Here is a 17,056-nt window from a genome sequence, read left to right as displayed (position 1 = left end):
TATTTTATATTATTTGTGACTATTGAGAAGGGTGTTGTTTCCCTAATTTCTTTCTCAGCCTGTTTATCCTTTGTGTAGAGAAAGGCCATTGATTGGTTAGAGTTAATTTATAAATATCCAGCTACTTCGCTGAAGCTGTTTATCAGGTTTGGGAGTTCTCTGGTGGAATTTTTAGGGTCACTTATATATACTACCATATCATTTGCAAATAGTGAAATTTTGACTTCTTCCTTTCCAATTTGTATCCCCTTGACCTCCTTCTGTTGTCTAATTGCTCTGGCTAGGACTTCAAGTACTATATTGAATAGGTAGGGAGAAAGTGGGCAGCCTTGTCTAGTCCCTCTCTCCATTTACTTTGATTTTGGCTACTGGTTTACTGTAGATTGCTTTTATTATGTTTAGGTATGGGCCTTGAATTCCTGATCTTTCCAAGACTTTTTATCTTGAATGGGTATTGGATTTTGTCAAATGCTTTCTCAGCATCTAAAAAGATGATCATGTGGTTTTTTTGTCTTTGAGTTTGTTTATATAGTGGTGATTAAGTTGATGGATTTCCATATATTAAACCATCCTTGCATCCCTGGAATGAAGCCTACTTGGTCACGATGGATGATTGTAAAGATGTGTTCTTGTACTCAGTTAGCGAGAATTTCATTGAGAATTTTTTGCGTTGATAGTGATAAGGGAAATTGGTCTGAAGTTCTCTTTGTTGGGTCCTTTTGTGGTTTAGGTATCAGAGTAATTGTGGCTTCATAGAATGAATGGGATAGAGTACCTTATGTTTCTATTTTGTGGAATAGTTTGAGGAGAGTTGGAATTAGGTCTTCTTTGAAGGTCTGCTAGAACTCTGCACTAAACTCATCTTGTTCTGGCCTTTTTTTGGTTGAGAGACTATTAATGACTGCTTCTATTTCTTTAGAGGATATAGGACTGTTTAGGTCATTAATTTGGTCCTGATTTAAATTTGGTACCTAGTATGTGTCTAGAAATTTGTCCATTTCATCCAGGTTTTCCAGTTTTGTTGAGTGTAGCTTTTTGTAGAATTATCTGATGGTGTTTTGGATTCCCTCTGTCGTTATGTCTCCCTTTTCATTTCTGATTTTATTAATTAGGATGCTGTCCCTGTGTCCTCTAGTTAGTCTGGCTAAGGGTTTATCTATCTTGTTGATTATCTCAAAGAACCAGCTCCTTGTTTTGAATAGTTCTTTTTTTTTTTCCTATGTTGTTGATTTTGCCCCTGAGTTTGATTATTCCCTCCAGTCTATTCCTCATGGGTGAATTTGTTTCCTTTAGTTTTAGAGCTTTTAGGTGTGCTGTCAAGACGCTAGTGTATGCTCTCTCTAGGTTTTTTTGGAGGCACTCAGAGCTATGAGTTTTCCTCTTAGGAATGCTTTCATTGTGTCCCATAAGTTTGGGTATGTTGTGGCTTAATTTTCATTAAACTCTAAAAAGTCTTTAATTTTTTTCTTTATTTCTTCCTTGACCAAGGTATCATTCAGGAGAGTGTTGTTCAGTTTCCACGTGAATGTTGGCTTTGTATTATTCATGTTGTTATTGAAGATCAGCCTTAGACCATGGTGAACTGATATGATGCATGGGACAATTTCATTATTTTTGTATCTGTTGAGGCCTGTTTTGTGACCAATTATTTGATCAATTTTGAACAAGGTACCATGAGGTGCTGAGAAGAATTTATATTCTTTTGTTTTAAGATAATATGTTCTGTAGATATCTGTTAAATCTATTTGTTTTATAACTTTTGTTAGTTTCACTGAGTCTCTGTTTAGTTTCTGTTTCCAAGATCTGTCCATTGGTGAGAGTGGGGTGTTGAAGTCTCCCACTATTATTGTGTGAGGTGCAATATGTGCTTTGAGCTGTACTAAAATATCTTTAATGAATGTGGCTGCCCTTGCATTTTGAGCATAGTTATTCAGAATTGAGAGTTCATCTTGGAAGGTTTTACGTTTGATTTTTATGAAGTGCCCCTCCTTGTCTGTCTTTTTTGATAACTTTGGGTTGGTAGTCGATTTTATTCAATATTAGAATGGCTCCTCCAGCTTTTTTTTTTTTTTTTCAGACTGTTTGCTTGGAAAATTGTTTTTCTGCCTTTCACTCTGAGGTAGGTCTGTCTTTTTCCCTGAGATGGGTTTCCTGTAAGCAGCAAAATGTTGGGTCCTATTTGTGTAGCCAGTCTGTTAGTCTATGTCTTTTTATTGGTGAATTGGGTTCATTGATATTAAGGCATATTAAGGAAAAGTAATTGTTGCTTTCTGTTATTTTTGTTGTTAGAGTTGGGATTCTGTTCTTGTGGTTCTCTTCTTTTAGGTTTGTTGAAAGATTACTTTCTTGCTTTTTCTAGGGTGTAGTTTCCATTCTTATATTGGTGTTATCCAGTCATTATCCTTTGTAGGACTGGATTCGTAGAAAGATATTGTGTGAGTTTGGTTTTGTCATGGAGTCCTTTGATTTCTTCATCTACAGTAATTGAGAGTTTTGCTGGATATAGTAGTCTGGGCTGGCATTTGTGTTCTCTTAGTGTCTGTATAACATCTGTGCAGGATCTTTTTTCTTTCATAGTCTCTGGTGAGAAGTCTGGAGTAATTCTAATAGGCCTGCCTTTATATGTTACTTGACCTTTTTCCCTTAATGCTTTTAATATTCTGTCTTTATTTAGTGCAATTGTTGTTCTCATTATTATGTGTTGGGAGGAATGGGTCAAGTCTATTTGGAGTTCTGTAGTCTTCTTGTATGTTCTTGGGCATCTTTTTCTTTGGGTATGGGAAGTTTTCTTCTAAAATTTTGTTGAAGATATTTGCTAGCCCTTTAAGGTGAAAATCTTCATTCTCATCTACTCCTATTATCCCTACGTTTGGTCTTCTCATTGTGTCCTGGATTTCCTGGATGCTTTGAGTTAGGATCTTTTTGCATTTTGCATTTTCTTTGATTGTTTTGTCCATGTTCCCTATGGAATCTTCTGCACCTGAGATTCTCTCTTCCATCTCTTTTATTCTGTTGCTGATGCTTGCATCTATGGCTCCTGATTTTTTTCCTAGGGTTTATATCTCCTGAGTTGTCTTCCTTTGGGTTTTCTTTATTGATTCTCCATCCATTTTTAGATTCTGGATGGTTTTGTTCAATTCCATCACCTGTTTGTTAGTGTTTTCCTGTAAGTCTCTAAGGGATTTTTGTGTTTTCTTTTTAAAGGTTTCTAGCTGTTTACCTGTGTTTTCCCGTATTTCCTTCTTAAAGTCCTCCATCATCATGATGAGAAGTGATTTTAGACCCATGTCTTGATTTTATGGTTGATGGTATATCCAGGACTTGCTCTGTTGGGAGAGTTTGGTTCTAATGAAGCCATGTAAACTTGGCTTCTGTTGCTTCTGTTCTTATGCTTCCCTCCTGCCATCTGATTATCTCATGTGCTAGCTGCCCTCAGTATATCTGTTTGGAGCCTGTCCTTCCTAAAATCCCAGTTGATTCAGGACTCCTCAGAGTCCAGCTTTCTCTGTGATCCTTTGATTGTGGCTCCTGTGAACCTGAGATTCTGTGTGTGTCAGAGTTCTTGGCAGTCAAGCTCCTTTAAGACCCTGAAATACTGGTGTGACCCAGCTCCTGTTATCCTGGTATCCTGTTGTCCTAAAATCCTGGGCATGTTACAGTGCATGAAACTGGTGTCTCCTTTGAGGACTGTGGAGCTATCTGGTCTGTTTGAAACCAAGGTAAAGCATAACTGATTAAAAAGGAACCTGAGCCTCTGGTCAGGAAGGGCTCTGGTGTTCCTGTTCCTGCTGTCACAGGCCTCTCACAATTGGATTGGAATCGATGTTGTGTTCCACTCACCAGTGATCCTAACATCTTGTGGAGAGTCCTCTGGGGACTGTGGGGGTATGTGCCGATTCCGTGCCCAAGGTGACCCAGCTGAGAGAAGTCATTCTTATTTCCTCAATGTTATTATACCTAATGCACTGACAGTAATTAATTACTAAATACTAAAATTAGTATTACTACTAATAAAAGAACAACATTGAGAGTCATATATAAACATTTCAGTTTATAATTATGATTAATATCTTGTACTTGTTTCTAAAACCATTTTCCTAGATCTGCCTCAAAATCTTGTCTATTCTGTATATATTTCAATGTAGGTTTCTGTCTTAGTCATGGTTTCTATTCCTGCACAAACATCATGACCAAGAAGCAGTTGGGGAGGAAAAGGTTTATTCAGCTTACACTTCCACATTGCTGTTCATCACTGAAGGAAGTCAGGACTGGAACTCAGGCAGGTCAGGAAGCAGGAGCTGATGCAGAGGCCACGGAGGGATGTTTTTTACTGGCTTGCTTCCCCTGGCTTGCTCAGCTTGCTTTCTTATAGAACCCAAGACTACCAGCCCAGAAATGGTCCCACCCACAAGCGGCCTTTCCCCCTTAATCACTAATTGAGAAAATGCCTTACAGTTGGATCTCATGGAGGCATTTCCTCAACTGAAGTTCCTTTCTCTGTGATAACTCCAGCTGTGTCAAGTTGACACAAAACTAGCCAGTACAATTGACTCCTTGTCAACTTGACACACAAATACATCACTAGTAAGCCTCAACTCTTAGTTCTTATTCATCCCCAAGATCTTAAATAACTTTAAAAGTCCCACAGTCTTTACATATTAAAAGTTCAATCCTTTTAAAATATCCAGTATCTTTTAAAATTCAAAGTCTTTTAACTATGGGCTTCACTAAAAAACTTCCTTCAAGAGGGAAAAATATCAGGGCACAGTCACAATCAAAAATAAAAATCAATCTCCAACCGTCCAATGTCTGAGATCCAACTAACAATCTTCTGGGCTCCTCCAAGTGCTATGTTTTATGACAAGTGTTCTGTAGATAGTCTAGATTTTCAAAGGCCTAGAGAAGATCACTTATGCTGTGCAATCCATGTCTACATTGTTCTGTGACTGGACTTCACAAAGTGTGTCCTTCTGACAGTGATGGCTTATAACCCTGTCACTCCTATCTGCTGACCCTTGTAGTAGGGAGTTGACATACACCCAAAGTTTCCCTAGAAGCTAGCTGCCTTGGTCTGGATCTGTACTTTTATGGTGTTCACAATTCAGACCACTCTGGTTTTTCAACTATCTCTGTGTAGCCACCACAGAATGAATGATTTTTATGTGTGAGGAGTCTCCTCTGGTGAAGATTACTTTCATGGATACAACATCCATAGAAAAACACATCTCAGTGTTTACTTTCCTTTAGGCAGTGATTCCTCGAGGGGAATATTCCATTATCTCCTTGCTTGTATTGTTAAAAGTGTGGTTAAAAATAAAGTTCACTGGCAGAAAGAAAACTTGGTTCATGTGGGTTCCATTTGATGGCCATTGTTTTGTTCTTTGGAACTGAAAGTGCTGTTTACATGGTTTACATATACCCAAGAGCAAATGCATGCCAGTACAGAAAGTTCCTCAGTCTTCTACAGGATAGTGACACCCTCACTTAATCCTCTGATCTATTTGAGAAACAAAGAATTTAGATGGGCAATGCAAACGTTGGTGACCAGAGACCCAAGTAAGGGAAAAATAAGACAGTCTCTAACAATATTTCAGGTTTGGGGATTGGTAGACATTATATAACTGTCTTTACTTTTCATTCATGGAAGGAATAGTCAAAATTCTTAAATAAAAAATGGCAGAAAAATTTAATAACATCTTGCTTGATATTGGCTAATTTAAATTCTTTTATTTCATCTCTGGAATGTTATATATCTTCATTCAGGTTCTTCTTGAAATTCTATGAAGAAATTAAAACTGGTATGTGTTTATTTTTTCACAACCATAAAGCATGGCCATTGCTCTAATAATGGACAGATGACACAACTGTCAAGGGGAAAACTTATTTTCTTGTTGAAGAAATAAATCTTCAACCTCATGGAGGCAGTTTGGTCTTAGGTGCAGAAGTTTAAGATCACAGCTATGTCCTATATGTGGTAATACTCTAGGAAATGGGTTTTCTCTTTGCACTTCGTTTCAAGTGTTAAGATTTACCAGAAAGTTTCCATTAAGTGTATTATACTTATCTTTTTCATCAGGGGCTTCTGGATTATGTACACTCAGGAATTTTATGATCAGTCTCATAGCAGGGGCTGCAAATAAGATGACTCTTCATTAGGAACAAAAGAAGGAAGAGTAGGCAAAATAACAGATACCCCCCTGATATATGCTCTGTGATTCTAAAATAGCTGTTATCATCAACCTGTATATCTACACTTTACCTTTGCAACAAAGTACACTCATGCAGGTTTAAGCAGTCATAATTCTCAATGTGGAAAGGATTTATACATTCAATAGAATGTATAAATGGTTGTTCTTCATTTTGAAAGTAGTAAAGACAGCATCTCTTTTAACAATATATGTAGTAATTTTGGCCTCTTTAAAATTTAATATGTTCATATTTGCCTAAATATCTACCATAATTACTTATGAAGTACTTCATATTTCTTATTGCTCTAATAATGGACAGATTTTAAAATGCATTTAGCAAAATAGATATTGAGGTGGATGGGGGAAGGGAACTGGATGGAAGGGGTGATGAGGAAGGGAGTGGGTTTTGGGGGATCAGGTGTAGGGAAAACAGGGGAGAAAGAATAGAAATCCGAGATGGGGTTGTGCATCTCCAGGAAGTGCCAGAAACCTGGGACAGGGGGAATCTCAAGGTTTTCTATGGGGGTGATTATAGCTGAACATTCTAGCAGTGGGGGATATGGATCCTTAATTGGCCACTTCCTGTAGCCAGCCATGGCTCACAGTAAAGGCTTATGCAACCTGCCCACAAAACCTTCAACCCAAAATGTACCCTACCTACAAGATGTGCAGAGACAAAGAAAGAGCACAAATGGGAGGGATAGCCAACAAATAACCAGCCCAAATCGAGACCCAACTCATGTGCAAGCACCAATCCCTGACACTATTAAAGATACATTATTATGCTTGTAGACAAGATCCTGCCATAAATGTCCTCTGAGAGGCTCCACCCAACTGCTGACAGAAACAGATGTAGAGATCCACAACCAAACATAAGCTAGAGCTTGGGGAGTCTTTTGGAAGAGAGAGGGGAAGAATTGAGGCCCAGATGAGAATAGGGACTCCATAGGAAGACCAATAGAGTCAATTAACCTGTACTCGTGGCGCTCCAGGGACTGACGATCAATTAAAAAGTGAACATGGGCCTAAGCTCCCAGTACATATGTAGCAAATGTGTAGCTTAGTCTTTATGCGTGTCCCCCAACAAGTGGAGTGGTGTCTTTCCCTGAATCTGTTGCCTGCCTGTGGACTCTGTTCCCTAAATGGGTTGCTTTGACTACCCTCAGTGAGAGAGTATCTTCCTGTATGTGTCCTCTACCACCCCACCCCTGTCTATCTGGGTTGCCTTGTCTGGCCTTAGTACCAGAAGATGTGATTAGCATCACAGAGTCTTGATGTGCAAGGTGAGGGGATAACCATGAGCTCTAACCAGCTCAGAAGAGAAGAGGAGTGGGTGAATGAATGTGGGAGGGATGAACTGGAGCAGGGCAGTGAGCAGGATGTAAAGTGAATAAATATAACAAATAAATAAATACTGAATAAATAAATACCAAAATAACTAAGTCTATATATATTGAAGGTAAGAAATGTTTAAAACTAAATTATCACATTAGAGAAAAAGGTGGTCTATGCAGCAGACAGGTCAGCTTAAGCACTGTATTTATAAAACGGTATTTCCTGGAGATGAAGAGATGGATCAGTGATTAAGAGAACTGTTTGTTCTTACAGAGAACCTGGGACCAATTCCCAGCTCCCATGTGACGACCTCTCAGGACTGTTTGTAACGTCAGTCTTAAGGGATCTGGCACCCTCTTCGGCCTCCTGAGCACTAGGCATGCACACAGATATACATAAAGGTAAAACATTCACACATGTAAAACAAAAAGTCTAAAAACAAAATGGCAGTTCTTGGTTGATATAATTTGATTTACATTAATATTCATAATGATAATCATGTTCAAATAAACATTTTATTTATCCATAATGCAATAAATACATGATCACCTAAATCACTTAAAATATACCTTAACAATAAATGTACAAATTAATAAACATTTGTATACTCACAATTTTAATACAGCTGAAAAATAGTGCTTTCCACATATTTGTTAAGCTTTTATAAATATTGTAGCTTGTGGTTAGTTTTTGTTGATTTTTGCATGTGTCCATTTCCAGGTATTACCACATAAACTCCATAAATTCATGCAGAAAACACTAGAAGCTTGGGCTTCTTCCCATTGGCTCTCTTCAGTTGAATCCAGGCAGGTTCCTTTTTATTTTTGTTCTTCTCTGATCATTTTTCTCTATGTATGTTACAACAGTAGTTTTCCTCTTACAGTGCTTTATGTTTTCCATATTCATATGAGTTCTCTTAGCAAGAATCTTGCCTTAACTCTTTTGTTTATAACATGCAATGTTATGTTGGGTAAGAAGGGATTCTTGTTTTGACAAGCTGATAGCTGGAGGATATTTCATTTTTGAAGATCACTTTTGAAGTTATTTCTTGATGTCTGCACTATCATTGTTGTGGATTTTTAAATACATGGACAAATGAACAGCTACAGGGGGTATTAGGCATCTATTCAGGGATTAGCAATGCCTTATAATTACTTGAGGATGACACTTCACTATGTTGTTGGTCTTTTTAAAAGAAGAAATCAGGAGAATTGATGCAGGTTTGAGGGAGAGAACTCTGTGAGAAGGAACAGGATTGGAGAACAGCATTTTGGATGTAAATCAATTAAATAAATATATAAATAATAAAAAAGCATAAATCAAACTGTACAGGTAAGTCAGATTTAACTTATAGGAAACAAATCTTACCCCACTGTCTGAATTTTATATTCTATGATGTAATGACTAATCCTCAAAATCAGAAAATTGGAAAATTCACAATATTACAAGTCCCAAGATATATTCATGTAGCCAATGTGCCCTGCCAAAGTAATATGTGGTATGCCAGCGTCCAGCTCCAACATTCCAGTACTCAGGGAAAGCAGCAGTGGGTGGCATCAGCAGGGGCCAAAAAATTTAACTTTCTCTTGCTGTTCAGGAGCCCAAAGCTGATATCTTCTGGCAATGGTACATGGATTGGTTTTCATATTTTGATTATCCTTTAATCTAGAAAAATATTGTCAAATTTTTCTAAATTATGAATATACATGTACTCTTTCAGCAAACAGACATATAAGTTTTCATGTTTAAATTACAGCTGTCTAAAGTTATTTATTGCCATGCTGTTTATAGCATGATAATGATAGACTGAAAACAGTCTCTAGTTCATCAGTGAGGTTTTGTTACACTCTATGGTTCATCTGATGTTAGCAATAAACATGATATCTTAAAACATAAAAAAAAATAAGTCCCAAAATATGTTGGCCTAATTATGACAGCAATGTTTCTAGTACTATACATCTTTTATTCCAGTATCCAATCCAGAAATCCAGTTGATATTTAGTTATTATATATCCTAATTTATTCTAGTCTGTGCAAGTTCATTAGTATTTTTATATTCTGTGTCAACACCTTTGAAGAGAAATAATTACTTATTTTGTTAGAATATATCTGAATTTGGATTTGCCTAGTGATTTCTTTCTTTTAGGTTGAGGTTGTATGTATTTGGCAAAAATACCAAAAAAATGTTTCTTGCTTGCCTTATCTCAATTCAGAAATAGAGGGACCTGGTTAAAGAGCACCTGGTTAAAGATCAGTGAAATTATTTTAAAATATTTTCCTTTTGTAATTACAAATATTTTAAATATTTAAAAATATTTCCTTTTGTATTTCCTTTGAAAGTAATAGAAGTCATAGGAGAAATCCTTAGAGACTTTGGAAATATTTTGCGTCTCTTCAAAACATTAGGCACTGTTTTCAGCATCTCAGTGAATTTTTCCCAACAGTTTGGCCTTAATGGTCTTTATTGCATCTAAGTAGGCTCAGAACAATGATCTGAGAAGTAGATAATTATTGTCCTTCAGTTTGGGTGACTTGTACTTATAATAGTATTGCAGTTTTAGTGTAATGGTAATTTTTCCCAGATTTACTGCACACTTTATTGAAATTTTATTTTTGTTTCATTATATACATAGAGACTCAAGATATTCATTTTATTTTTTGTATTATAATAAATTCTACCCCCCTTTTTTTTTTTGGTGCTCAAATTGCTTCAACTTTGGCCAATGAAATCTCTTCCATGTTGGCTCCTTTGTCTTTTCAGAATGTTGCATGTGCTTCATGATATCTTTTTTGTCTTTTTTTATTAGATATTTTCTTTATTTACATTTCAAATGTTATCCCTTTTCCTAGGTTCCCCTCCAAAAAATCCCTATTCCCTCCCCTCTCCCCCTGCTCACCAACCCACCCACTCCTCCTGCTTCCTGGCCCTGGCATTCCCCTATACTGGGGCATATAACCTTCACAGGTCCCATGATGACCGACTAGGCCACCTCTGCTACATATGCAGCTAGAGCCATGAGTCCCACCATGTGTTTTCTTTGAATGGTGGTTTAGTACCAGGGAGCTCTGGGGTTACTGGTGAGATATGATCCTAAGTGAGGTAACCCAATCACAAATGAACACACATGATATGCACTCACTGATAAGTGGATATTAGCCCAGACACTCAGAATACCCAAGATACAATTGGCAAAAAGCATGAAACTCAAGAAGAAGGAAGACCAAAGTGTTGACACTTGGAACTTTCTTAGAAGGGGGAACAAAATACCCACGGAATGAGTTACTAAGACAAAGTGTGAAGCAGAGATTGAAGGAATGACCATCCAGAGTCTGCCCCACCTGGAGATCCATCCCATAAACAACCACCAAACCCAGACACTATTGCAGATGCCAACAAGAGCTTGCTGACAGGAGACTGAAATAGCTGTCTCCTGAGAGGCTCTGCCAGTGCCTCACAAATACCGAAGTGGATGTTCACAGTCATCCATTGGACAGAGCACAGTGTTCCCAATGTAGGAGCTAGAGAATGGACCCAAGGAGCTGAAGGGATTTGCAGTCCCATAGGAGGAGCAACAATATGAACTAACCAGTGCTTCATGATTTCAATGATTTATTATCTTATCTTTGAAATGACCCTACTGCTTCTCTAAGGAACTCGGGTTTCTTTTCTTATGGAATGACAACCAGAATCCAATTATCTCATGCTATATGACCTTTTACATTAGTCTTTCATCATGTGTAAACCCACTCCTGTATATGGCGTGTGTGTGTGTGTGTGTCTGAAACTATGATGTTGAGGATCAACTGGCTGGAATTCTTTTACTCTACCCTGCTAGAAATCATATAGGGGAAGAGGAACTATTCCTGTGCCAATAATTCTAGGACTAGTGTGTCCAAAGCTTGGAGTGTGGGTGACCTAATGATACACAGAACAGAAGCTAACAATTCTCTGCCCTGAGAATTACTTAGCTGTTCCGGTCCAATACAAAGGGTTTACATGTCTTGAGGAATATGGAATTTTAGTATAACAAGCTGAGATCACTGAGAAATAGTTTGTCTGAAGATTTACAAATGTACAAATGTTCATCTGCACATACATAAATGTATAAATTTTAGAAAATCTTGCAAATATACCCATAAATTTTTGTTTACCTTTGTTTCTTCTCCTATAACATGACTCATTTTTTTAAAAATTATTTACATCCTAGAAAATGCTGACAATTATTTCTCATATTTTTTCTTTAATGGTTTGTTAAATGGTAGTTTAAAAAGTTGACAGTTTGCAATATTGAAATGTTTACATGTTCTGTAAACATAATCCATAAAAGAATTATTAAGTTCTACATTACATGTGTGTCTAATTTCCACTGAAGAATTTAAAGACTTTTATGAGAGGAAATACCCTGCTTCATAAAGCTATTAATGCAGTAAGTACCACTTATATTTAATACTTGATGTTTTGCTAACCTGTGTAGAGTGCAAAGGTAACAGGTATATCAGGGGCCAGACAATGCTGAGAATGCATACAGAGAATTTTTAAGGCTCCTGAGATATTAGCACGTGATTTAAATTCTTCCCAGATGAAAATATTTAAGTACTGGACTAACCTACTAAAGTTATTTAGTAGCAATCATACATTTCCATTATTTGCAATTAAAAAAATTCATGCTGAATAAAGAGAATACTCTAAGACAAAGCTATGTTTATTAAAGATTCCTTTTAGACAGCCAGGAAGAGCACAGAAATTTTGTTTGCTTACTTGGACAGACTGTGCACCCTTTCCAAAGAGCATTTCAGGATCCTCAGTTACCTATTCATAGTCAGAACTTTCTTCAGGCCCAGAGTTCTACTCAGTGCTCCCTTTACTTCCTTGTTCCTTAAGCTATAGATGATGGGGTTCAGCATGGATGTCACTGCTGTATAAAAGAGGGCCAAGAGTTTATCCACTTCTGGTGAGTGATCAGATTTGGGTCTCAAATAGGTGGCAGACGTTGAGCCATAGAAGAGTGTGACTACAAGTAGATGGGAAGAACAGGTGGAGAGAGCTTTATGGCGCCCCTCACGTGAGGGCATTACCAGCACTGCAATCAGAATTCTGACATAGGAAGAAATAATCAGCAAAAATGGACTAAATATGCAGAGAACTGCCGCCACAAAAATTGCAGCCTCATTTTGGGATGTATCTCCACAGGCAAGTGCCAGGACAGGTGGAAGGTCACAGAAGAAGTGGTCTATCTCACAGGGTCCACAGAAGTTCAAGGAGAAAATAAAATTGGTCTGTCCCAACCCTACTATACATCCCATTCCCCATGAAACTATTGCCAAATGGGCACATACCCCACGATTCATTCGGGTTGCATAGTGGAGTGGGGAGCATATGGCCATATAGCGGTCAAAGGCCATGGCTGCCAATAGACAGCACTCAGTTATACCAAAGAATATGAAGAAAAACATCTGTGTGGCACATCCTTCCCGAGAGATCCCTCGGGCCTCACTCACAAGGCTCTGCAACATCTTCGGTATGACAGAGCATGTGTAGCCAATCTCCAGGAGAGACAAGTTGGCCAGAAAGAAGTACATGGGGGTGTGTAGGGCTGGACTGGTGCAGATGGCAAGGGCTATGAGTGAATTTCCTGTCAGTGATACTAAGAACATGAGGAGGATTAGGGTAAACAGGAGGAAGCATTCTCCAGGAACCTCAGAGAACTTGGCAAATGCAAAGCGTTTGACAGACAAGCTGTTCTCCTGCCACAGAGAGCAGTTGATACTCATCTCCTGAAAGAAAGGACAGCAAATCATTACAGTAATTCTTGCAGATGGGAGAAATTATTCACTTTTTCTGTCTCTCCCAACTACCCTAGTCTCTCTCCCTCCCTCTTGCATGTGTGTGTGTTTGTGTGTGTTTGTGTGTGTGTATGTGTGTGTGTGTGTGTGTGTGTGTGTAAAATACATGGGTATGCATGTGGCTGAAACATTCAGATAGCAATTAAAATTGTCTTTCTTGATTAGTTTCCACCTTATTTTCTGAAACAGGTTACTTGACCTGGAGATACTTGTTTTTTTCTAGAATGATTCAGAGAACCACCTTCTTTTGCCTTTCATACCGTTAGTTTTGGAGTTACATATAAATGCTGGGTTGCCCAGTCTTTCATGGGTACTGTGGATCCAAACGGCCCCTCACACCTGAACAGCAAGTACACTAATCACTGAACCATTTACATAGCACATCATTTTATGAATTCTAAAGCCTGTGGTAAATTAGAAACTTGTTAGATGATTAAAAAAAAAAAACACCACACACCCTCAATTAAAAAAAAATCAAATCCTTTCCCTATTCATATTACTAAGTGATTTTTCCAATATACATTTAGTTGTCAAACCATTAAATGACAAAATCTTAGCTGGGAAAGATGGTATCCTTTACTCTCAAAAATTGTGTGCATAATGCAGAAAGTTTGTGTGAGTTAAATGATAGCCTAGATTGCAGAGTGATATTGTGCTAACAAAGAAAAAAAGGTAAATGGATGGTCAATTGTCCATTTAGGTTCCCTTTAGTCAATTGTCAATGCTAGTATGAAAAGGTCCTTTCAAATTTAGTTTTGTTTCCTCATTCCTGTTAGCACTTTCTCTCTTTAAATATTCTCTCTCTCTCTCTCTCTCTCTCTCTCTCTCTCTCTCTCTCTCTCTCTCTCTCTCTCTCTTTCTCTTTCCTCCCTCTCCTCCCTCCCTCTCTCTCTGTTCTCTCTTTCTCTCTCTCCCCTATGTCTCCATCTCTCTCTCTCTCCTCTCTCTCTCTCTCTCTCTGTGCCTCTGTCTCTGTCTCTATCTCTTCTTTTTTTTCTTTCTTGACAAAGGGTCTCACATTTTATTTACCATTTTTTAACTCAATATTTTCTTATTGGGTCCTGACTCTCTCAGTAATACATTTTGGACATTTATAGACTCTCATTTGTCAGTTAAATTTGCAGGTATATGTATACCTGTTGTATATTCTCACATCTGAAAGAAGCTACACAATTTCCCTACTGACATAGTTGTAAATATAGAGGCCAAGGGAGAAATGTAGCCACAATGAAGAATGTCTGATTAGGGAATAACTGGTGACTTAAACAAAATGTCCTCTGTAAATAGCTTCATCACACTTAAACTGTAGCAGCCCAATGCAAACATCTGTGTTAGTGATGAAGGCCAATGAGACTGAGGAAATGGAGCCAGTACTTGTGAGGAATGGATGACAGTAAATACTGGCAACCTAATGGTTTGTCCATATTTGTTCATTTTATACTTTTAGTACTTACAGGACAAATAGAAAACACAGCCTGACATAAGTATATGTCATAGCTTCCAAAATCCAGAGTCAAATAAAATAATTGTAACATGAGAAGTTCTCCAAATATCTTTAAAACTATTATCTAATGCAAATGCTATTCCACTGAGATATTAAAATTACTAAATAACACAAAATGAAGTGAAAAATTTGAAATCAATAAAAATTCCTCTCCTTGTCATTTGGTGTTATATTGAAAGTGCCAAAACCTGACTAAATTTTCTATTGCTTCATCAGCTGTTGAGTTCATCATCAGATGCCAAGATCAATGAGAATAACGAGAATTCCATTTGAGAATCATACCAGAAAGTTCCATTTTCATAATGACCCATGAAAGGAGAATGGTATCTCATGTACTGTATGCAGACACATACATGTCCACATACAGATATGAAGGCTTTTCAGAAAGATGGAAGTATCAGAATAGGCTGCAATGAATAAGCCACTGTCTCTAATCATAAAGTCATTTTCTTCAAGTAAAATTTCAGATTCATCATTTTTAGCTGTTTCAGATTAAAGGTGCAAATACTTTGAAGCCCAATGTGAATACATAGTAAAATGTTCATTAAAGTGAAAAAGTGCCTGCCCTGAGAAACCTCTTGTGGGGGAAGTTAGGTGTATCATTTGGCTATCCTCTGGAGTCAGCCATCTAGTAACAGAATGAAGCCATTCACATAGAGGTATAACATAGTATTTTCCATATCAATTATTAGTTCTGTCTATTACATAGATCGTCAGTGTTATAAAGATTCCATGTGTAGTAAACACTGGTCGGCTTTAAAAGATTAGAAATGTGCATTGGTGGACTTGATTCCTTATTTTATTCTCTCTCTCTCTCTCTCTCTCTCTCTCTCTCTCTCTCTCTCTCTCTCTCTCTCTCTCTCTCTCATAAATGTTTTTTAATCTTCTGTGAGCAGATGGAAAGCATGATACACTATTAATTCTGTTTCTGAAACACATCAGTGTCTGTGCAGAAATTCTCAGTAGATGTTCATTATCACCACCATGTAGTCACTATTACTAAAAGTATATAATAGTACACATGGTATATATAGATTGTTAGGAAAAGATTACTAGAAGGCTCACGCCCCACAATCACTCATGAAAGGACCATGTGTCACCAGCTGAGTGACACTTTAGTCTCACACAATAGAAATTGTTAGATTACTTAACTAGATTAAGGTGCACTATGTAATGAGAGTCTCCAGTCTCAGCATTGCATTGTGTTGATTTCCTGTGGACTTAAGCTATTATCTGAGAAAGAAAGAAGCCATGATTCTGAATTGACTGTTACATTCCTTGAGATGGAGATGTTAAATAAAATAACAGCAAGAACTCAAAAGTGTTTTGAGTGTCAGTTGTTCATTTTTACACTTTAATTCACTTTCTCTAAGTCCAGTATTGGCAACTTAGCTGTAGCACATACCTTCAATCCAAGCACAATATTGGAGAATTACTCCTTTTGCTTCTGATTAGTCACCTTCTAACTTTCTCCGTGCCCTCTCCTTACCACATTCTCATTATCATCTTTAAGCCTGTGCATTAAAAAACCTTCGTTGCAGTAAAGAATAACATCTGAGGTCAGGAGGTCTGTGTATCCCAGAGAGAACACTATGTCCTTTGAGGCAAATAATTCAGCATCACACACACACACACACACACACACACACACACACTTAGATGAAAGAATTAGACACATTGAAAGATGATAGATACAGGAAGGTAAATAAATACATAGGTGATAGGTAGGTAAATAGATGATAATGACAGATAGATGTGTAGATAGATAAATAGATAGATAGATAGATAGATAGATAGATAGATAGATAGATAGATAGAGCTTTATTGTATTCACACAATGATATATTGAGATTTACACATTCTTGAAATCAATGATTATAAATATATTTTACTGCTATCCTCTGAGCTCAGAGATCTGATTCTCTCACTCTCCCCAGGAGACTTTCTAGTTTTTTTTTTTTTTTTCAATGAAGAGTGTCAGGAGGTAGTCTCAGTCTCCTCTTGAGAGTCAGACTGGACAGCTCTGTCAGAGTTTGCAGACAAATGCTAATTTGGAAGGAAAAGAAGTAAATGTAATTGGTGAACAAATCAGAAAAAAAAATATAAGGAATGATGCAGTTTAATGATAAATGCTGTTGTATGCTCTCTTCATCCTGGGATATGAAATGAAATGTAATATTATAAT

General features: G+C 37.4%; 1 protein-coding gene across 2 annotated transcripts; it reads right to left on the bottom strand.

Annotated features, from left to right (window-relative positions):
- Positions 1–12,329: 12,329 nt before the first annotated feature.
- Positions 12,330–16,334, bottom strand: LOC110284180 (olfactory receptor 10C1-like). 2 transcript variants are annotated; one of them, XM_021149869.1, is made up of 2 exons: positions 16,277–16,334; positions 12,330–13,298 (listed from the first exon to the last, which is right to left on the bottom strand). In XM_021149869.1, exon 2 carries the CDS (start codon positions 13,293–13,295, stop codon positions 12,330–12,332), a length of 966 nt encoding a protein of 321 aa, XP_021005528.1. In that variant the 5' UTR covers positions 13,296–13,298; positions 16,277–16,334. The 2 variants fall into 2 exon arrangements, with proteins under 2 accessions (XP_021005528.1, XP_029327471.1); XM_029471611.1 differs by lacking the exon at positions 16,277–16,334 and having other exon boundaries at positions 12,330–12,535; positions 12,956–13,295.
- Between the last annotated feature and the right edge of the window lie 722 nt (positions 16,335–17,056).

This window comes from Mus caroli, chromosome 17 (genome assembly GCF_900094665.2).
Source record: "Mus caroli chromosome 17, CAROLI_EIJ_v1.1, whole genome shotgun sequence".
Taxonomy (NCBI): domain Eukaryota; kingdom Metazoa; phylum Chordata; class Mammalia; order Rodentia; family Muridae; genus Mus; species Mus caroli.
The sequence above is the reverse complement of the archived record's forward strand: the minus strand, read 5'-3'. Positions and strand labels throughout refer to the sequence as shown.

Coding starts and splice junctions, on each gene's coding strand:
- LOC110284180 (XM_021149869.1), bottom strand. CDS start 13,295: ATGAGTATCAACTGCTCTCTGTGGCAGGAGAACAGCTTGTCTGTCAAA.